Source organism: Anas platyrhynchos, chromosome 6 (assembly GCF_047663525.1).
Source record: "Anas platyrhynchos isolate ZD024472 breed Pekin duck chromosome 6, IASCAAS_PekinDuck_T2T, whole genome shotgun sequence".
Taxonomy (NCBI): domain Eukaryota; kingdom Metazoa; phylum Chordata; class Aves; order Anseriformes; family Anatidae; genus Anas; species Anas platyrhynchos.
Window position 1 is genome coordinate 27,347,869 of NC_092592.1, and position 21,565 is coordinate 27,369,433.

Genomic DNA, 21,565 nt, shown 5'->3' on the forward strand with positions numbered 1-21,565 from the left:
CTCTCTTGATCTCCCAGTAAGTGAAGCTTATTTTCCACTTTTAACTTCAATCTTCAAAATACTTTGGAACAGCTCCGTTAGCAGTTCACTGCTCTTGTGCTTGGAACTCCTCTGCAGGGAATTGCCACCATCCCATAAATAGTAAGGGGCAGAAGGGGTGTAGGGACTCATCCAAAAGATGGGCATCAGAAATCAAGAGAGGTTGCTCTGCCATTACTTCTAACTCAGGGGTGGAAGAGGTGTGAGAGTGGAAAAATACGTCTATATGAAGAGCACAGAATTGTTGGATACCCTCAGGCTTAGCCTGCTGCTTTGCATAATAGTGTACAGCGTGTGTAGGAGATGCAGGACTTTGCAGGAAGATATGTGTTACTAGATGTGATCTGTTCCTCTGCTCTGATGCATGTGGGACAGTGGCAGCTTTGTGTTGTTTGCTGGGCATCAGCAAATAATGAGGACAGCTAGGACCGTTTGCACTGAGAGCCTCAGATTGAAGGCTGTTAGAAATGCTTGACATAGCTCACAAATGCCTGATAGTCTGGTTTCTTAAAAAGTGCAGGGCTTGTGAAGAGGGGTCAGGGAGCCTTAAGTATTTCCTATCTAAATTCACTAGGCTCTTGGGCATCTTCTCTTTCAGAGATTCCGTGCTTCATTTTCCTCAGCTCTTGGTTAGAAAAATGACAGCAATGTGATTTGCTTTATATGTTGCTAAAGAAACTCCACTTCTTAGCTGTGCTATATTAACTCCTGCTTTTTGTATGTGACCAGCAGCTCCAAATTTACAGTTTTCTTTAATTTGTTTATGTATAAAATCTTTTTCTTTTTTTTTCTTTTTTTGTTTGTGTGTGTGTGTTTGTATTTTTTTGTTTTCCTCTCCCACCCACCCACTGACCCCAACCTGCTCTCTGTTTGCAGTTTGATGCCCTGGATGGAGTTGGATGGCGAGTATCTCTACCTGTCTCAAGCCGAGAACATCCAGGCCTACCAACTCTGTCCAGATGGCACAGGTTTGCAGCGTCACCCTCAAGCTATCTTCTCTGGCCACCAGGAGGACGTATGTCGCTTTGTACTTGTCAACTCCCACATTGTCAGTGGAGGAGGGTAAGTTGGGTGAATGAAGGGAGCCCAAGGAGCCTGGTAGTGAAGCTGGAAAGGTTTTGTGTAACTCCAACCCAGAGCAGACGGGTTAATCTTGCTACACGATGTCCTTATGTTTGGCTGTATTCAGCCCTTGCTTTCTCTCTTAGGATGTGGTTCCCTCCTGAAAAAGCTGAAGAGCTGAGTTTCATGCTGTTGACCTCTGAACTGTCCTTCTCTCTTTTGAACTTGTGCAGATGTCCACAGGATTGTCAAATCAGGACTGTGTGTCGAGTCATGCAATCCTGACTGATCTGCAAGGTTAATTTATTTCCCTGTTACAGTCAGGGTAGCTAGGCTGTGTTCTAATACCCAGAGCTGTTGGTTAACTGAGACTGCAGTTCTGCATAAAGCTTTCTAGAGACAAGTGTATCCTTATTAGACCTACTGATATAATTGTGGAGAGGGGGAAAACTGCCAAGTATTCCGGCACACGCACACTTCTCCAATTAATTTTGCATTTGGCTGGCCTTTTTCAATTACAGCAAATGACAGAACTGTTATATATAAAGTTTTAGCTATTAATATACTCAGCACTTCAGCACAGAATTGAGGGATGCAAGCATGGCTGTCTGCCCTGGATGCCTTGACACTCTCCCCTGTGAACTGTAGCCCAAAATTCAGGTGAAAATGAAGGCATGCATTTAAAATTCCAGCAACTGTATTGGCTAAAAAGAAGTCTAAGTGTCTTTGTAGTTAATTCAAAATGCAAAACCCTGTGTAACTGCTCTGAAAAGAATGAAAAGCTGAGGCTCTAACATGACACTTACTCCCTTACTCTGTCCGTTTAGCGTCCAGCCAGGATTCTGGCAAGCTGAAAGCAGGAGAAGGAGGAATGGCTGCTCTGCTAGTTTCTGCAGTTTAACACAAAGTGGTGGGTGGAAAGTTAGCCAGGAAATTTGTCATGTGCAGCAGATCAGGCTTTGAATGGCCAGATGTGGGATCCAGATGGGATTTTGAGAGAACAGGTGATGTGTGAGGAGTGGAGGGTTAATAATGCTGTTTGAATTTCAGCTCCCATGAGAGATCAGTCCTGGTCTTTCAGTGGCACTGCCAAGCAGGAATGGAAGGTGTGTGACTAGCCAAAGGAGAGATGCAGCTGATACACTCCCTGCTTGGGGATTTGTTTTTCAGGGATGGAAATATTGTCCTTCACAAGATCCACGGCTCCTACAGTGTCAAGTTCTCTGCTCATGAACAAGAGGTGAACTGTGTGGACTTCCAAGGTGGCCTCATTGTCAGTGGCTCCCGGGACAGAACAGCGAAGGTGAGCAGTGATGTTCCAGCAGCTGCAGGTGCTGCTGTAGTTGTGACCTCAGAGGTCTTGTGCTACAAAAGTTTGTGTCGGCAAAGCTCTCAGGAAAGCCCTGGCTTGCGTGTGTGCAGAAGGAGTGCTGGGTATCTTGGCATAGGCTTATGCCTTTGCAAAGGTGCTTGCTGTGCCAAGTTTTTAAGAAAGAGATTTGTCAGGATATCAGCTGCTAGATTAAACTAGGAAGTACAAAAGAAGGCAGCTGATGTTTTGCTTCTTTCATTGTATGTTTGTCTAACACTATAGTGGAAATCCTTGCCAGTTAGTCTGAAATTTGCTGTATGTATCTCAAGCACATCCTTGCTTTGTGATGCAGTGCTGCTTCACATGCTCTCTGTTGTATATTCGATCTCTTTAAAGGATAGCATGATGTCTTTTCCAGCCCCATGGGATTGTAGTTGATTTATATTTTTTATTTTTTATGGTTCTTGTTTTGCAAATTGGGAGTGAAATTAGGCTATAAATATAACAAGCTCCCATTTCTCCCTTACAGTTATTATCACTGAATCCTGTCACATAATTGCTGGCTGTTTCTTTTTGAGACAGGACCTTGTTGTTTTTTTTTTCCTGGATCTGGTTGACAGTGATGTGTTCCTGCACAGACCTGGAGAGTTGTTCTCCTGAGCTGTAACAAATTCTGTTTCAGTGGTTTAGGAAACTCCACATAGTGATTTCACCTGTGTCCTGCTAGCATGATGCAGTACCTGTAGCATCTTCACAAGCACTTGTTATTGTTAGTAGTGGTTGCTGAATGTTGAAAGTTTTTGCTTTTGCTCAGGGTAGGATGCTGGATACTCTTGGTCCTCAGTACAAATCTTAGAGCATTAATGGAGGTAAAAGGAAAAAAGGCAATTCCTGTTTGACGAGAGGAGAAGGTGGGCCGAAAGAAGACCTAAATGTCTCTTTCCAGGTTTTATAGGAAGTGTGTGTTAATGGGTAACCGTCTGACAAGGCTGCTGAGCAACTCTACCCTGTCTATTCTGGTTGGTCCCTCTGTATGAGCGTACTCCTGGGTAAAATCACCCACAAGGAAACTGGTGTTCAGATGCAGAAGGCACTATTTTAAGATGCTGCTTACCTCCCGGGAACAAGGTGTTGATACTGCTTTTTCTGACATTTAAGCAGGGCTGCTCCTCTCTGTTTTCTGGAGCTTCTTCCCTGGCAGCCAGAGGAAAGACCTCCCCTGACCTTGAGAACAAATTCCTGAAGGCCAGGGGGGAATTTAAGTCTGTTTTTCTTGGAGCTAGTGTGAGATCTTGCCCACCCAGTGCTCCCTGCAGCATAGGCTCTAAGGATGTTCACCGTTTATTTTTTACTATCTCTTTTGTAGGCTGCCTTGTTTGCATGAATGAGACTCTTGGAGGGTGGAAGGGAATCCCTACCAGCCTTTTAAAGGGGCTCTAAATGTCTAAGCTATTGAGGGCTCTGCTGAGTGTTGATTAGGACTAAGCCCTGAAGAGCTGCTAATGTACATTCCTGTGTGATAGGCACCAGATAGTGTGCTCTGAGCAATATTTTTAACCTGTAGGAGATAGGGATGCCTTAAAAGAGTTAAGCTTTTCTGCTGCTTTTGCTGACACTAGGTGCTAAATTCCCCGCTGACAAGAATAGCCTGCAATCCTGGGCATTATCAACAAACAAACAAATAGGGCACTCCCAGCTTTGAAGTCCTGAAGTGAAACATTGTGGGTCGGTTACACAGAACTGGGGGGCTCAAGTTCTCTGAGCCAGGAATGAGGGCAAGGTGGGGAAAGTGAGGAACGCAAGCAGAGGCCCCAGCAAGAAGCTGGGGGACTTTATAAGGACCCAGAAACAAAGGTAGTGGGGAAGGTGAACTGGTGGGTGGGGATGTGCACGTGTGCACTGGTGGGGGAGGGAAGAGATTTCTCTTACATTGTCTTGTCAGTGAGCAAGGGGGGCACTGAATAGCCTGGGGTACACTTAAGAAGCTTGCTCCAAAGGGGGTGGCTTTACACAGAGCTATTTTACAGGGTAGTGAACAACTAATTTTATAGAAAATAGGAATGGAAATATTTCTAGGGATGGTACAAAGTCTTCCTGCACTGTTCAAGAGAGCAGCAGAGATCTGATCAAATCTCACTTCTTGTTTATTTAACTCCAGAAGACGAGAAATGCCTGTGCTGAGTGCTGCCCTAGAAAGCGCGTGGTGATGGGGGTGCTTTCTCTGTTCCCCGTGGTGAAGTGGGATGGAAGGTCATACTCATAAGCTGAGTCATCGTGTAACTGAGTGCTTGTTTTGCTAGTAATGGAAAGGCTCTCCTCAGAAATAAGTAATGGGAATACAGGGAAAGGATATCAGGGAAAGTGAGCAAGGCAGTTTGGGGAGCTCTTGCAGCACAGCATTAGCAGTGTGCATTCTATCTTCTTTGCCTTCTGGGTGACGTGGCATAATGTGCATCTCTCTCTTTAGGTTTGGTCCCTGTCCGCGGGCAGAGTTGGGCAGTGTCTACATACAGTGCAGACAGAGGATCGAGTGTGGTCCATTGCTATCAGCCCATTATTAAGGTAAATGAGCTCTCTTTATTCCCAATTTCCAACAGAAAGAAGAAGTAAAGGAGTTGGATAGGATGTGTGTCCCCAAAAGACTTGTTTTTTTTGTGCCCCTGCACAACAGAGTGGTCCCTTCATAAGAGGCTGTGAAAATAGCCCTGCATTTCTGTTACTGTCTCAGGTGAGACCTGTTCAGTCTTACTGGCAGAGCAAACTTTCTGACTTGCTCTGCCTTCCTAGTTAGAAGCAGTGAGCCAGATCCTCTTGAGGTTTTCTCTACTGAAGAGATGCCAACTTGTATTTTCATTCTGTGGCAGAAGAGATGCCAAGCAAAAAGATCCTTACTTTTTTGGCTTGGCAAGCTTGCTTGGAGCTGTGTGCAGTGGTTAGCGCTCAGTTTTCAGGGTAAATTTGGCATGCTAAACAGAGGAAGGTAGAAGCAGAATTCATGGACAAGATTTTCCAACCTCTATCACCTGTAGCTCTATGCTTCTAATGCAGATGTAATGCTACAACTTCAGCATGGAAGGTAAGGGCAAAATACCAGTGTCTTCCAAGGTGTTTTTCAAACTGATCCTCTTCTTGAAGAAGTGAAAATCTGAGCAATTTAAACTCTTGCAGTTAAAATCTTATGCTGGCCAGCAGTGCTCTGTCTCTTTGCATTATTAAGCTGTTCTTCTACATGCAAGAGAGATTCTTATTTAGCTTTCCTGAGGGGAAGAGGAAAGAAGAGCTGGTTTTGCTGTCCATGTGATGTCTTCAACAAGTGAATTTTAGGCTTGTGCAATACCCAAGTATTTCCCCAAACTGCTGTCCTCAGTAGATGTCTGAGCTTGTTTTCCAGGCAGCAGAAACTTAGTGGTGCGGAGCTAGTGGCATTATCAAGGAAGTGACCCTCTGGGCCTGCCGTGATTTTGCCATTCCCTTGTCCTATTGTTCCAAACGTTTGGCACAGATAGTGTTTTTGAAGAAGTGCCACGTGCATTAATGCTGCTGTATGATGTTAGATAGAAACCCTTTGCAGTCTTCTGTGCTGTTAAGGCCCCTTTTCTAGCAGACAGGCTCTGGCTCTAGCACCACGGCTGGTTAGAGCCTAGTGGCATGCTGCTTCCTACTCCTAAGTGATGACCTACGGAGGTGGCCTCTTGTCAGGACAGCGTTCCTCTCCCTGGCGTGCACGCTTGTGCACGCTCTTTGTCACAATATTTACCCACTGTCTCCCCACTCCCCCCTTTCCTCCCTGCAGGGTGATAAATGAGGGGTGGTAGAACAGCTACCCCATGAACAAGTCGGCTTAAATTGTGCACTCTTTTTATGAGACTGTGGACTGTACCAGCCTCCCCCACCAGCCTGCCCTATTCCTTCTCCCCCCCCCCCCATCTTGCCCCTCCATATTTTGGGGAGGGGGGTGGAGAATTAGAGCCAATTAGCCACGTCATTAATTCTTCAATTTGACGGCTGATATAGCAGGGCCTGAAACACGCTGCTGACCTCGTATAATGGGAACCCTGCTCCTTAACATATTGACGATGGGAGAAGTTAATTAAAATTCCACAGAGAGAAGGTGTCGGCTAACCTATAAACCTGTCGCTTCTCAGAACAAATCGCAGCCATCCTAGAAGAGAGAGAGGATCAGAGCAGGAGGGCATGTGGTGGGGGAGGGCCAGGGCAAGGGGCAGGGGAGATGAATTTTTCACTAATAGGTTTTATTGCTTGCTGTCTAATGAGGGTGAGTATCAAGAAGATAATATCTTGTTTCTAGCAAGGTCTGCTTTGGGGAGCTCTGTGGTTTCTGTTTTATTTGCAGGAGCCCATATTTCACCCACAGGCATTCCCTATGCACTTGTGTGTGAAGCTTTTCCTCCCTAGCAGTCCCCATCCTTCTGGCCAGCGCTTGGATGCGTTTGTTCCTCAGTGAGGCTGAACGTGGCCTGTAACCTGCACTTCCTCCTAACCACTCAACATACCCTCCCAGTTCTGCCTCCTCCCTTGCTGCTGTAAACTGGGATCTCCTCCATAAGAATGGATGGTTATGGTGTAGAGCTGCTGTACAATCAGGCTCCAACCACAAGTATTTTGGCCCATCGTTGCTGAGAGTCCACCAGCTCTCTCTGCTGTGTACAGACAGACTTCTGGAACAGCTCAAAGCAGTTGTGCATGGTGGGGTAGGAGCAGGGAGAGCTTCTCTAGCTCTAGCCATTAGGAATTGCTTTGGAGAGGCTGAAGTTTCCCGACCTGGAGGTTTGCCAAAACTAAGGCTCTCTAAAGCAGTCAGGGCTGGATTCTTACTGAACCTCAGCTGTTAATAGACAGCAGTGAAACTTTTCTTCTTCTGTTTCAGAGATCTTTCTGTCTGTCACTGAAGCTTCTTTAGTAGTCTCCAAGTGCAGCTCCTCAGGCTTTAGCGTTCTGCTTAGAGTCATCCCCAGTTTCCATGTGGCTGTACAGAAATCCTCTCACAGATGTGCTGAGCTATGGAGGAGGCTTTCTTGCTCTTTGTCTCGTGATGCTGGGCTGGATGCTGGCAGGGTCTGCAAGCAGAATGATGCCATTAAGGAAAACCAGGTAGGGTGAAAGGTAGTAAAAAGGAACCAGGAATACCAGATCGTTTCTTCCTACAACGTGGGGAGAACTGTGGTTAGTCTTTTGTGTTACCTTTCAGTCGTGGAAGTGCCTTCACACCAAGATATATTATTGGGGTCTTATTGCCTTGGGGCTCCCTAACAATGTTCTGCAGGGTCGTGGGGACAGGGAGAGCACTGTATGGGTTTTCAGCAAGTCTTCTGAATAGCGGTGCTGGTCGGTGCACCTGGGACAGCAGGTGTCACATCACAGGTCAGGGGCTAGAGAAGAGTCTTAGAGCACCCATAAACCAGGGTGCCTCACCTTGCTCTGCCCACTAATTGGTGTCCAGCGCTGTCCTTCTGCATGGATGAGTAAAACACTGTCCTTACAGAGAGGCTGCGTGCACTCGACTACGTTTCTTAGCTGCTTGTAATCCCCTTCCCCCCGAGTTCATTTGCCTTTTGAACTCTGCGTCATGCAGATGTTAAACTTTCATTTAGTAGTGCTTACTGCCATGACTTATGTGCGCTCAGGGACCAGGGCCAGCCTGAGTGCAGTGGACCAATTCAAATGTGTAAAGTGAGGCAAACCCAGGGGTTTCTGGCGGAATAGTGGCACCTTCATGCTTTGTGATTCCCTAAGGTGGCAGTAGCCAGGGAAGAGAAGTGACCACTGTGCACTGTTTAATTTGAAGGATAGGTTTATGGAGAAAACGGGGTCCAATTGCCTGGCATTTATGGCTGCAGAAATACAGGGCTTTATATATGTAAACGCAGATACACGTTGTACTACTGAAATGCTCCTTTATTTAGGGGAAAGTTAGTTGCAATGCATTTTTTTTTCTAAAGATAGAGAAGCTTGTAAACTGAAGGGGAAAGAAAAAAAAAGTGGACCTTGATGTTAAATTTACTATTAATCTTGCATTCAGAAATTCTTTGGTGTTGGATTAAAAAAGTATTCAACTCTAAGCTAGCTGCTCCTGCCAGGTCTGGCCACTGGAATTTGCTATTTAGATTTTGAAATGTTTATGATGAAAACTGGTCTTCCTGTGTTGTATTACAAGCGTAGCAGATTTTAAACTCAGAAAAGAGATGATGGAGGCACAAAAATGGTTTTTGATGTGCAGCTGTAGATGGAGAGCTAGGAAACCTTTGATGCAATTTGGGGGAACGACACCGGAGTGTAACGTGCCCTGTTGTGGCAGAGATGTGCTTTTGGGGTGTAAGCCTGCAAGATGGTTGGTCCCCTTTCCAACTATGTCAGCTGGTCTACTGCAGTACACGACCTCTCTTTGCAAAAGTGGCCTTACTGAAGTGCAGATTCACTTCAGAGAGGAGGAAAGTTTGTACCAAAGACAAGATATCCGTGTTCAGTATTTGATTTAAAGGAAAATGAGTAGTTCTATGAGCAGCTGAATTAAAAGAGCTTGTGCTCTCTCTCCTATTTCTGCAGTGTTGTAGCTGAGACCTGACTCCTGTCTCTCTACATGCTGGTTTGAATCTCTGTGAACCTGGTTGCCATTCCCATGGAATATTGTGGGGAAGTAATATCTGGGGAGATAGATACCCATCCCTGTGGACAACCTCAGACCAACTGTAAAAACTTACTCAGAACATGCTGGGGAAAAGAAGGAAGAGAAGGGATACTGGCAGACGCCGTGGCTGAATGGGCCTCTCTTCCAGTGGGATGAATCAAAACGATTCATTTTGAAGGCTTCTTAATAATGGTTATCTGGAAACTTTTTGTGAAAATGAAACAATCTGATCTCGCAGGTTGCCTTAAAGCAAAACAACCCACTTGAGTCAGAGCAACTTTGCAGTGGTTTTAACTGTACAGACAAAGCCCTAATGTGCAGCAGTTAAAATGCTTGTTAATGTTCCCACCGCCCTCATTTCTTGCTCCGATTTTATCCCTTACTGCATGTCGAGATGAGCTGTTGGCTGTAGTGCTGCTCTGTTTTGACCTAGCTTTGTGTGGTTAACCTTTCTGAATCTGCTAGGACACAGGACAAGTAAGTGGGGTTTTATTTTGGTTTGTGCATCGCCAGCAAAATAGCAGGCAGCGATAGTTTTGCTGTCCTTAGGGATCTCTGCAGAGCCTGGTCGGTTTGAATAATTGAGAGGGGACTCTGACCTGCAGCTGTTTCTTAAACGGGGGCAGGAAGAGCTCTACTTGACTGTGAGATCCCAGGGTGGACTCACAGCGTTAGTGGTGGTGTTAAGTACCATCCCTTACTGACCTCAGAGAGCGATCTGGATGCAGGCTTCTAGATATATGCAATAGTCATAACTGCCTTGCTGCTCTTTCACCCCCGAGCTGAAGAGCAGGAAATGAGGATCAGTTTCTCTTTCCAGCTTCTCCCCTCTGGAGCTAAAATGACACCTGTGCCTCATCCGTGTGCCCTGACTGTTCCCTTGATGCTGGGAGGAAGAAGAGTTTGTTTTACTTTCTTAATCGTGTGATAATGATTCTCTTTGGCCTTCTGCACATTGGTGAGGAAAATACATGTTCCTTTTCCCTCTCCTGCAGAAACACACATACAAACACTTCTGCAGGTTGGCAAAGCGTGCAGCTTGCCCTTCTTCAATTCAGTTTCTTTGTGCATCACAGTTCACACATCTTATCGAGTGCTCCTGTTTTTGTCACTTTTGGCCAATACTCTAACATATAGATTGCCTATAACTGTGTGAATTGGCTCGCTAGTGGTTACGGGCAGGTGAGCAGGTTTGGGGAAGCAGTAGCTATAACTGAGTCAGATCCCAGACATCTGTTTCTAATCTTGTGGTGCTGTGTTGCATATTGAATCTTTTTTTTTTTTTTTCCCTGCCATTTTTTTCTCATCTTTCACCTTGCTTGAGGGGAAAGTCTGTCTCAGAAAGCTTGGGGGAAGCATCTTTCTTCTGTTGCTCGGTTTGCACGGGAGAATCCATGCCTGTTTAATCGATGTGACAGAAGAAACTTAGTTGAGGGGGCTGGCAGCCTTATGTCTTGAGGTTTCTATTTCCACTTTGTAATCGTTTTCTCTTTGCTTTTTAAACTTACAGGAGGGGAAGGTAACTTCACCAGACCTCGGCTGCTGTTTACCTTTGCTCAGTTGTGCAGTGTGCCTTTGTTTTTCCACCTTTGATCAGTGTTCTGCCGACAGATAATTTAGCAATTGCATCCCAGGGTGGAAGTGTGGAGTTAATGTTAAAATTAGGGTTTTTTTTTTTCCTTTCCTAACTTCTCTGGCTGATGGAGCAGAGAAGGGGAGAGGGGAGGTGAAGGGGGCCATAAATTCTAGACCTGGTGATTCTGCTCCTTGTAGAGAAACGAAAGCCTCTGATGTCTCTTCAGCACTTTCATTAACATTTAAATTAAGGGTTTGTTTTTCAGGCGGCTTCAGAGTCAGAGCCCTTTCATAGCCTGACACATGGAGGCTGTTCTCTCTTTTTCTCTCTCTCTCTTTCTCCTTGCAAATCAGTGTACAACAGTAATCACTGCTCTATTTTTTTTTTCTGATCTCTTGGGAGGGCAGCGACCTGACAAGCTGTGCGAGAGGTTCAAAGAGAATCAGAGAGCGAGTGCAAAGGTAGATGGGCAGGAGGATGCCAGGTTTCACTCCTACAATTAGAGTGGTGTCTGTTCCCTCCCCTGCCTTTCAAAGGCTTGCTTTTGGGGGCGGGGAGTGACAGAGAGGGATGGACATTTCTTGTACGGTGAGAGCCCCAGGTGCGGATGCCTCTAACCAGGCTCAGCTTCCACTGTTACTCCTCCCAGATGAGGCTGGGAGCCTCACTCAGAGGATGCGAGCTCATGCCCCGAGGTGGGAAGTGGAGTTGCAGTGCCCTAAGATAGCAGCCTAGCCCCTCTCAAGGAGTGTTGATTCACTCTGAGGACAGGAGGCTGGTCCTCAGCCTGTGGTTGGCATTTGAAAGGAGGGAGATAGTGGAGGTTGTTGCCCTGAAGTAAGAAACTCACCTCTGTCTGCCGTGCTGAAGTCATGCCTGGCTGTGTAGTGGAGCTTACTGTAGAGGAGATGGCTGGTTTGTGTGCCCCTTGGGTCTTGGCTTCCAACAACCTAAACCAGGCCACGTGTTGCTGTGGTGTAGGAGCGAGCTGGTTTAATATCAAGGATTAAAAAACTGTCTTCTACCCGCTTCAGGAATTGTGAGAGAGCCAAGGAACAAGGATATGGAGCTAGGAACCCAGTAGCTAACCTCAAGGTTAGAATTTAACAGCAATGACTTGCAGTGGAGAAGCTGTATAGCAAGATTTGTGGATGTACAGTCTCCATGGCAAAGCTCTTTTTGAGTCTCCCCGTTCTCATCTCCCACCCAGCTGGTCACCACTAGTAGGCTGTTATCTTAGGTGGGCTCTGTGGCAGGAGCTGGGGGACTCAAAGTGGTGCTGAACCTGTTTCTTTCATGAGCTAAATGTGGACAGCAGGCGGAGGAACTTGAGCCAAGACGTGAGTTTAACATAATGTTTAGCACAAAGTGCTTAGCATAACGAAACCTGCAGGTCTGTTGCTAGGACAGCCGCACTGCTCGTGTCTTCACTCCTCCACAGCATCACGTTTACTTGGCTTTCACTAACAGCTTGATCCAGGTGGGCTTTGAAGGATGCCAGCAGGATGAGGGCAGCAAACTGGCAGTGGCACTGGGAAGGATATTGCCTGGATGCTGGTAGATCTGCAGCATCAAGACAGATGCCAGAAGTTTCTGCTTCACCAAGATTGGTCCTAAGTGTGCTAGTGGTGGTGGTGGGCATGATTTAAATCATGTAGCTCTTCACAAGGACATTATTCTAAATCATGCATGGACAGAAGACTCCCATATATGCTGAAAAATGTTTCTGTTACGGTGTTTGTTTTTTCTCCCTTCTGTGTGGACTACCACAGACTGCAGTCTGTCAGTTCTTGTGTCACTGCTGTCAGGTTGAAGTACTGTGTCTGATCTGTTACTGAGCATGTGGTGGTGTCCTTCAGACAGTGAGGGATACAGAACAGCTTTTCAGGGGCAGGTGGTCTTGTCCATGTTCCAAATGCTCTATAGCTGTGTGGTGGCGTGTGCTCCTCTGATCCCATCTGACCCATCCCAGAGGGATTCAGAATGCTCTTTACTGCTAGCATCCATCCACTCTTCCAGGTGCTTCAGCTTCTGGAAGCTCATAGATTCGTGCCCAGTGAGTTTCCTCTTCAGGGCCCAGCGCTATTTGGTGCTGAATGTGTTTTGTGAAGCCCACAGCCAGTGAAAACCAAAGCAATTGGGGATGGGAAGGAGGATGCTTAGTACTTATCACACATGGTCCTCAATCATGACTTCTGAGCCACCTCCCGTGTTGCTCAGTCTGCAACAGTGAGGAAAGCTTTTCATTTAAGCTCTCCAGAGGCTGAATGCCAGCATGGAGCCCAGCTCGGCTGCCCCGGCGGCACTCGGGACAAGTGTGCCTCAGCACCACTGGGGTAACTCCTCCTAAATTCTCTTTGGAAGCTCCACTGTATTTATGGGTGGGGAAGGCGGGGGGATGCCTGCCCTCCCACCTTCCCCCATGTTGTCTCAAAAGGCCCTGGTGCATCTTTGATTAGGTGTAGGTCAAAAGAATTTCCACATCGTGACCTTAATAACTGGGGTTGATTGGCAGGCGGTCTGCGGAGAGGGAGCAGCCTGGCCCTTTCATCTCCCTTGGTGCCGTGCTGGGACAATGGGCCAGCATATTTTCCTTGTTGTTCCTCATTTGAAAAGGGTCTGGTATCTCTACTAGGTACCTGTGACATGGGGGTCTTGATTGGGGTCTCATAAAGGGCCCTGTCAGTGTGTCCAAAGGCCAGGCACACAAAGGCGATCAGTGGGTGGGGGTCTCAGCTGACCACTGAAGAAGGGAGGGGAGGGTCCTGGAGGCACTGGAGGGAGAAGCAACCCCTGATGGGAGACCTTAAAGGGGGGAGGGGGGGAGGAGGCGGCCCATTTTTGTCCCAAACTCATCAAGCACATCTGCAGAATTGTCCCAGCCGCTGCCTCCCAGTTTCAAAAGAAAATGATCGTTTGATAAACCGTCCTGATTCACCACTTTCTCACAAGGGAGGGAGACCCACCTTTGACCTCTATGATTTCACATTGGCCCAGCTCCCCCCCCCCATCCAATTGCTGGAGAAACTTTGAAATGCATCCCTTGCGTTCCCTCTCCTTTTCCCTCTTTCCCTTTACACTCTTTTTTTTTTGTCCCCCCTCTTTCTTTTTTAGTCCCCCTCCTCCTCTTCTCCCTGCCCCCATCTTCCCCGCTTTGTAAAAAAAAAAAAAGCACAGGCCTACTGCTCTGGAGTTTAGGCGAGTAATTAGTAAAATCTTTTCTGCAGCACAATAAAACCACGGCGCTTGGCCCGCATATTCCCACCATTTACATACTCGCGGGCATTTGAGAAAACAGGTGGCATTCCCAGTGCATCGTGGCCGATGAAAATCATTCGCAAGGCTGGGAGGGGAGGGGAGGGTGCTGGGACCCGCTCGCTCCTGCGAGCTATAGGAATGTGCATGAATATATTAAAATGGTTTCACACAATGCTTGTATTTTCCAACGGGAAGAGGCGTCTTTGGGATGAAAGGCGGCCGGGGCCAGACGCAGGCCTCTTGCGAGCTCTCTTTCCCACTCGGGGTTTGTTTGCCCGGACCCGATGGAGAGGGGGCTCGTGGGGGAGGAAAAGGCGAGGGTGCTATCTCTGAAGAGTAAATCTTTGTGTGCCTCCCACCCGCTGCCTGGCTGTGGGTTTCGAGGGAGCTGTGTCTGCAGAGGAGGGTGGAAGGGGGGAGAGCATCAGGACCTTCTGCAGAAGCCTTTGGAGGCATTGCAGATGTCCGGAGGAAATAGCTTGTAATGGAGCATGTAGCTGTGTGACCTACAGGATTCGGTGCCTGCAGCAGGAAACGACCAAGAAGGAGCTGGCCATCTTGGGCAGCATTAGCAAGGTGCCTATTAATAACAGCAACTGTTCCTGCAGGACTTTTCCAGCTTCATCTTAGCGTCCAAGAACTGGCCGGTCAACGCTCGGCCTGTGCAGCATGTTCGGCTCTTCCTCTCCTTCCAAGAGGAGGCTCTTCCACCAGGCTCTGCCACCAGGAGGTCCTACTGCCTTTCAGGCAGAGTCCGTTTAGCCATGTTGCCTCCTAAGAGGTTCCTGGGGCTCTTTGAGCTTGTAGGGTGTTGACAAGAGGTGTGTGGTGTCTAGAGTGAGGATCAGGGATTTCCCTTCTAATGGCTAAGAAGAAAAGGAAAGAATCAAAGTGAAGAAACTGAACGGGAAGAATGAATGGATTAGCCTAGGAACAAGGTCCTGTAGGGGAGGGGAGATCCTGGGTTCAGCCCCAGGGTTACCATTTTATTTGAGAATACTGTGGAAGGATGGAGAGGCCTTGTTGGAAAAAACAGAAGTAGGATTTTGGCTTCTATTTATTTATTTAAGTGGAAAAGACCTTATAATCTCCAAGGGAACTGCTGTGGTTCCAGCAGGGTGATCTGGAAGCAGATGTCCATCTTAACCTGTGCTACAAATACAGTCTTTGCAGAAACCTCTTCTGGACAGCTGTCCTGTGCAGGTTGGTGCTGCCCTGAGGATTTACACACCTCCCCACAGTCACAGCTGCCAGGAGGAGCAATTCCAAGTCCCGTGCTATCCATGTCACGTCCCTGCTCCCAGCACGATTTATAACCCTCTAGGGAAGAGTGGAAAGCACTGCTCAGAGTCTTTCTCCCCAGCTAAGTCAGCTTTCCTCGTCCTTTCTGACCAGGCTGTCTTTGTGGCAGGTGGGGAGAGATTGCATTACTCAGCCCTGTTAGGAGCTGGGCAATTCAGCATCCCGAAACCTTTTGCTAAAGGGTATTCTTTGCATGTCAGCTGTTCCTAAAATAGATGTGCAGAAGTAGGAAAACACGGTGATTCTGTTTCTCCCAGTTGGCCTGGCACTGATCATACTGGTGTTTGTCGTGGTGCAAAGGTCTCTAACCTTTTGTAGGAAACAACCGACAACCCAATCGGCAAGAGGGCTTGCTTTTTTTTATTTTTAATTATTGTCTTCCCAATTCTCTGCTCCTCCCCTTCATCTTTCTGCATTTCTTAAAGAGGCAGCGGAGGGAAAAAAGCTTTGGTTTTTGTTTGGGAAGGGGGTTAGGAAGGGCGACGTGGCCCCTGCAACCTCTCATAGGGGTGTCTTGTCAGGGCGCGGCATGAAGGGCACAAACAGATCATAACCTTTAAATGAAAATGCGATGGAGGGGAGAGATGAAAGCAGTGAAACAAATTAGATACATCTAGAGGGGGTGCTCAACTGGAGAAAATTAGCATTTCTTCCTAATTGGAGTGCAGGGCATTCCATTACAGGGTTTCATTACAAGGAGGGAAGCACTGGGCCTCTTTAGGGGATTCCCCCTTGCCCTCAGTTATTCTAAAATAAAAAAATGTATTTGGGGAGAACTGAAAAAAAGACTGAATTAATCAGAGTGAAAGTTTCATTCTGCTTCATGAAGAGGGATGATAACAAAGCACCAGTTCTCTGTTTATTAAGAGAAAGAGGGGATGAAGTCAGGTGCTAGTCCTGGTTTTTCTGAATGAAACTGGAAAGTCTGCAGGAGGCTACAGGTGACAGTAACTTTTTGATGCTAGCACTCGTCCAATTAAATTTGTAGCTGTATTCACAGTGTGCTGGTTTGACCAAAGTGTAGAGTTACACAGTTTTTGATCAGTATCAGTGGAGTCGATTCAAGGTTGCTTTAAACTGCATGTCAAGACTAAGCATAACTTAGAGGGAATTATAGGGAAAAAAAGTTAGCATCATTGCATCTCTGGGTTAGGAGTAGGGGGAGACAGTTTCTTTGTTCCAAACAGAGATTATGCATCAGTCAGTGCTCTCTGGAAGGAGGGGAAAAGAAGAAAAGGAGACTTGCTTCAGGTATGTGGTATGCAATATATGTTACTCTGCCAATCTACAGTTACAACATTTCCTGCTCCAGCTTAGGAGAGGGAATATATAAGCATAGGAATGTGGTTTGTAAGAAACTGCTGAGGGAAGTCTCCTGCCTACGCAGAAGGTGTTTCCTTGAAGAGTGGGAGGATGTTAGCAGCAGCAACGCCTTCATCCTGGGCTGACTCTGTCATCTGCATGCCCAGAATGAGTTTGTAGACAATATGAATTTACAGAATTTTTCAATGCAAATCTCTAACTTAACCCTTGCTGCTGAATTTTGGCACCTCCATCAGTTCCCATTGAGCAATGAGTCAACTTCTGCGTATACACAGGAGATAGCAGAGCTTATAAACCTGTAGCCTATGTCCATGCTGAACCCTGACAGGGGATGCACTCAGTACTCATGGGAACAGATTGTGACCCTGTAAATAGGAGTTTGCAAGGTCTGACCACTAGGGTTTGAAGGCTAAAAGTCCCATTGATGTGTACTTTCTGCCCGTAGTTCTGAGCACAAAAGCATTTGCTTGATTCATCTGTATAATATGTCATACCTAGTGTACAGCCTGGCTTTAGCATCTGGAGAAGTCAAACCTGAGGCAGACAGGCTGGAAGCTGCAGATTCATTTGTAAAGCAATCGTCTTCCTCATGTCCCCATGCACACTCCAGCTAGTGGCTATCTGAAAAGGTGAAGCAAACCCTCTTAAATGGTGCTTTGTGTTCATCATGCCTGGACATACTTGTCATGCTTATTAGCCTGGAATCAGAGAGCATTCAGCATCCTCATTCTTGAAGGCATTTAAGCCTACACACAGAAATGTGTTCAAAAATGAAATCTGGCCACAGCCTGGTGTGTCTCAGGCCTTCAGTTAAACTACGCCGTTGATAGTTTGATGGCTTTGGGAGCAGTCTGGCTCTAGATTAGTAAAGCAAGCTGCTGTTGAAACACTAGGGGAGGTAGAGAGGAGATGGGAGAGGGACCAGAGAGGCTGGATTTTGGAGAGGAACATATATCTGGGACAGGGTAGGCAGGTTTAAAGGAGACCAGTTCCTCTGAAGAACAGGAATGTTTGGCATCCTGCATCTCTGTCGTGAGTGGTGCAGGACACTGGAAATACACGGACAGAAGTGTGTGGCTGTGACTCTCTCCTTGGCCACGTTGAACTGGTTTTCTTTCAGAGCAGTGTGAGAGCATTCCAGACTGGAAGGCAGATTGGGAAGTCTGTTCTCTCTTTGTGGTGTTGCCTCTGTGTCCTGTGGTTCGTTCTCTAGAATTTGTCAGGTCTTCTGTACCTTCCCTCCCACCTGCAGGAAGCACAAAAAATGCTGTGACCACTTTCTTGCTATAAAGAACTGTGGAGGGGTTGTGATGCTCCATTCACCATCTCTGCACATCCCTGCTTGTGGGATATACTTGTACAGCTTTGTAGAAATCCTGACATTTCACAAGTGTAGTGCCAGGTGTTAAAGCCAGCTTTTAATGTGCATTGTCCTGCCTAATTAGTAAATCTTTGCCGTCTCTCCTCTGAGATTGAGGTCTATGTTCCTCTAAGTCTAGCCGTCCATCAAAGAGGACTTGAAATGAGTCCTGCTATGGTTTGTAGACATGGGCAGCTAATGAAGAGAGAGAGCCCATTTCCTTTGAGAAGAGAAACCTGCACCAAGGTGATTGATAGTCCCAGAGATTTATTATTGTGGGGGCTGGGTAGGGGTTTTCAAACTAGAACCCAACAGCTTGTTTTTTTCAGGAGGAAAAAGAGGTCTGGTGTGTGCACCTCCCTTCCCTCACACAGCCCCAAAAAAAGCAGAAGAAAAGGAGACTAAGGAAAAAAGAACTGATCAGAGGAAACAATTACAGACTGAGCTGGACCAAGCAGTAACTGCTGCTGCCTTTGCTGTGCTTGGTCTCTGCCTCCTGGTGCAGCTGCTGTGAGTTTTGCACCTGTGCTTTGTGTAGTGACCTGCTTCATCTATCCAGACAGATTTAATGAGGGGTGGGGATGGAGCAGGACTGTTTGGTGGAATGGGTTTTCTCTTGCTTCTTATTTGAAGACTTAATCGGAGTATCAATTAGTGCATGTGGCCAAGGTCATGTTTTCCTTCTCCATGCATCTCCACTGGATTTTATCCTCTTTGTGGAGAAGCAGGGAGCCTGCTCCAGAAATTAGAAAAGCAGTAATTTTTCTCTAGCACCTGTCTTCTGACGGTCTCTGTATACCTCATGCTCTTTTTATGATTTTAATGTTTTCCCTAAGCCATTCCTTACTTCAGTATTGATGGCTTTCAGCTTAGCAGTGGCAAAATGTGACTGTTCAGAGTACTCGCTGTTGGAATGGACTTCACATCCCTGAGATGTGGTAAGCTCACCGTTTCCTCCCAGTGCAGCCCGTGGCTGGAGTCCACAGAGACGCAGCATACCCTGAGCTGATGGTCGTGTAATTGTCCCTTGTGTATCCACCTGATAAAGATCAGCAGCAGCTTCAGCTGGGACGCTCCGAACTTGCTGCAGAATCGAATGCTGACATTTTAATAACGGCCCTTTCAGTGGAGGAACGTGTGAGCAAGTTTGGTTCTGGCATGTCTTCACGTGGGTGTTTGACTCACCAGGAAAAAAAAGGTTCTTTTAATGCTGTATTTTTGGATGGGACTTCCTAAACTCTCCGAGTGCATGGGAATCGGTCAGGCCGCGGAAGGGAAAGGAGGAAACTGTGGTTTCACACTCTTGCCCACAAAGCTGCATGTGGATGTAGAGCTTCCAGACTTCTGCTCCTTGCAGTGTTGGAGGACTGACTGCCAGCACTTGTCCTACTTCGTCTAGAGAGCAATTTACTGAGGGGCAGGAGGCAGGGGGGTCCTTCATATCCCTTCATCAGATATTTCTTAACGTCAGAGGACAGTGTGTTTTAGGGAATTCTCCATTCCGTTTCAGACATAGGTGTGTTCCTGAAGGGGTTTCTTTCCGGTCCCCTCCAGTGGGACTCTGTCTCCTACTCCATTTTCTGTGCCTGTTTATTTTCATTATGCTGTCTTTAAGCCTCATAATAAATTATTCCTTGTTGTCTTGCCTTGTCCTTTCCCTTTTTCTACTGCATTTGTTTTGCCTGTTCCTTTTCCTATCTTTATCTGCCTAATCTCAGTTATTACCCAAATTTGACAGTTCTTGGCCTGCCTTGCTGCCTAGCTTGCTGATACTGAAGATTTTGTAAAAAAATCTTCCAGATTTCCAGATACTAAAGACTGTGCTATAAACCCATGTTTTATTGTATAGTGACTTGAGGATGGTTTGAGCTCTGGTTCTTGCAAAACATTTCCACCAGGTTTTTGTGTAATTCAGGAGCTGTGTCAGAAGCAGCTGCTAAACATCCTTATGCCTTAGATGTGTGTTTCCTGGTTGTTTAATGAAATCTTGCGTGCCTTTTTCTGCATACAGGGCTGGGGCTGTCCATTCTGGTGGCTTTTATTTCTCACTCTGATGCTTGCTCGCAACCAAGCGTGCAGATGGAGAACCTGCAGATGGAGAGGCTTTATCCAGGATCCTGGCCACTTAGGGGCAAACAGTTAACATGCTCCAAATGCTTAGCATGAAAACCTCGGAGCAAATCGTGGTGCACAGAGTGGAGAGCTGGCGAGGGGAAGGCTGCCTAGAGCTTTAAGGGCAAATGAACTGAGGTTGCTGCAAGCGTGTCCGTGTCGGGGCTGAAACGATCAGAGCAGGAAAGCTCGAGGAGTCATTTCATGGCTGAGTTAAACGCAGATGAGGCTTTGCTTGCCTCCTCCACAAAGCACCTGTGTCTCCATGCCTCAGTGTCCTGGACCTCTCTGCGTGCAGCATGTGGCGCATACATACACTTCTCCCCTTTCACCTTGCCTGGTCTTTAGCTTCTTAAAACCCTCTGAGCAGCATTTTCCTCCCCTCCCCTCCGCTGCAGGATAAGAATAGCTCCTTTAGACTTAATTTGGAAATTATTGGAATATTGTAGAGCAGAGGGGAATGATCTAGCACTCCGTTATTTACGTGATTGGGCTTTTTTCCTCTATAAATGTGAACAGGTACAGCTTCTGCCTCTGCGTGATGTGGAATAAGAACTGCCTTTTGTGGCAAGATGATGAAAGTATGTACTGGTTGAGAAGTCCTCCTTTTCCTTACCACCCTGACCACTTCTTTCAGTGTTCTCCTAAACTGGGAAGTTTGAATTTGGGATGTGCGTGAGTGTGTCTGTATGGGAAAAGAAGTAAGATAAAAATAATGGGTGCCTCGTGGCACCAGGAAAACCAATTCCTTCCCACCCCTACCTTTAAACTGAAACATTCTTGGGTTTTAGTTGTTCTGGCAAAACTGAAAGGATTCTCCCCTCCCCCTGACCTCCCTGGCATGCGAGGATTGCTGGCTTATTGAAAAGTCATTTTCTGTCATATATTCTAATGGAAAAGCTTAGATACGCTCTTATTATATATGCATTTTTAAAAAAGAATACTTGTTACTGAAACCTCTGCCAGTCACGTCTGAAAATTGGGATCGGCACTGGCAGTCATGAAGCTTCAAAAATAGAAAGATATTTTCAAAATAGAGGTTTTCTTGTTTTGCATCGTGATTCTTTGAGCATTTGCTACACATGGGCACGTATTTAGACTTTTCAGCGAAGTTATGACAACTGGAGTATGCATATGATCTGAATGAATATGATCTGAAGAGAAACCAGAGTATTTTGGGGTGGAATCATGCAACTTGCTTCTCCAGTTTGCAGCCAGCCATGGCATTGGATCACAGTTACGTGTATAGCTTTAGGCAGCTTAGAAAACTACAAGTCTGTGCCCTAGGGGTTGTGCTGCCTGTCTCCTTGCTACGTATTGAGTCTCTGGGGATCTCCCTTTTTGTGACTGTACCATCTCTGAGGGCTTGGTCAGTGCTCTGATGCCATCAAAAAACCAACAACAACAAAAAACCAGACACCACTGCCTTGGAGCTGCAATCATCAAGTCAGCTAAGCCAGCTTAACTTGTCTACAGCTGACCAAGTAAGACAAATATTCCTAGCCCCAAAATAACTTGCTAATTCAAAGCATAAATGCTAACAAGTCTTGACAATCAGCAGCGGCACAGTGTGAC

At 46.5% G+C, this 21,565-nt stretch overlaps 1 protein-coding gene across 1 annotated transcript in view; it reads left to right on the plus strand.

Annotated features, from left to right (window-relative positions):
• FBXW4 (F-box and WD repeat domain containing 4) overlaps positions 1 to 21,565 on the plus strand; it is a 56,815-nt gene that overhangs the window by 12,704 nt on the left and 22,546 nt on the right. Inside the window, exons 3-5 of the mRNA XM_027459840.3 lie at positions 916 to 1,101; positions 2,272 to 2,404; positions 4,881 to 4,975. Coding sequence (XP_027315641.2) covers positions 916 to 1,101; positions 2,272 to 2,404; positions 4,881 to 4,975 — 414 coding nt within the window. The remainder of the gene's footprint in view (positions 1 to 915; positions 1,102 to 2,271; positions 2,405 to 4,880; positions 4,976 to 21,565) is intronic.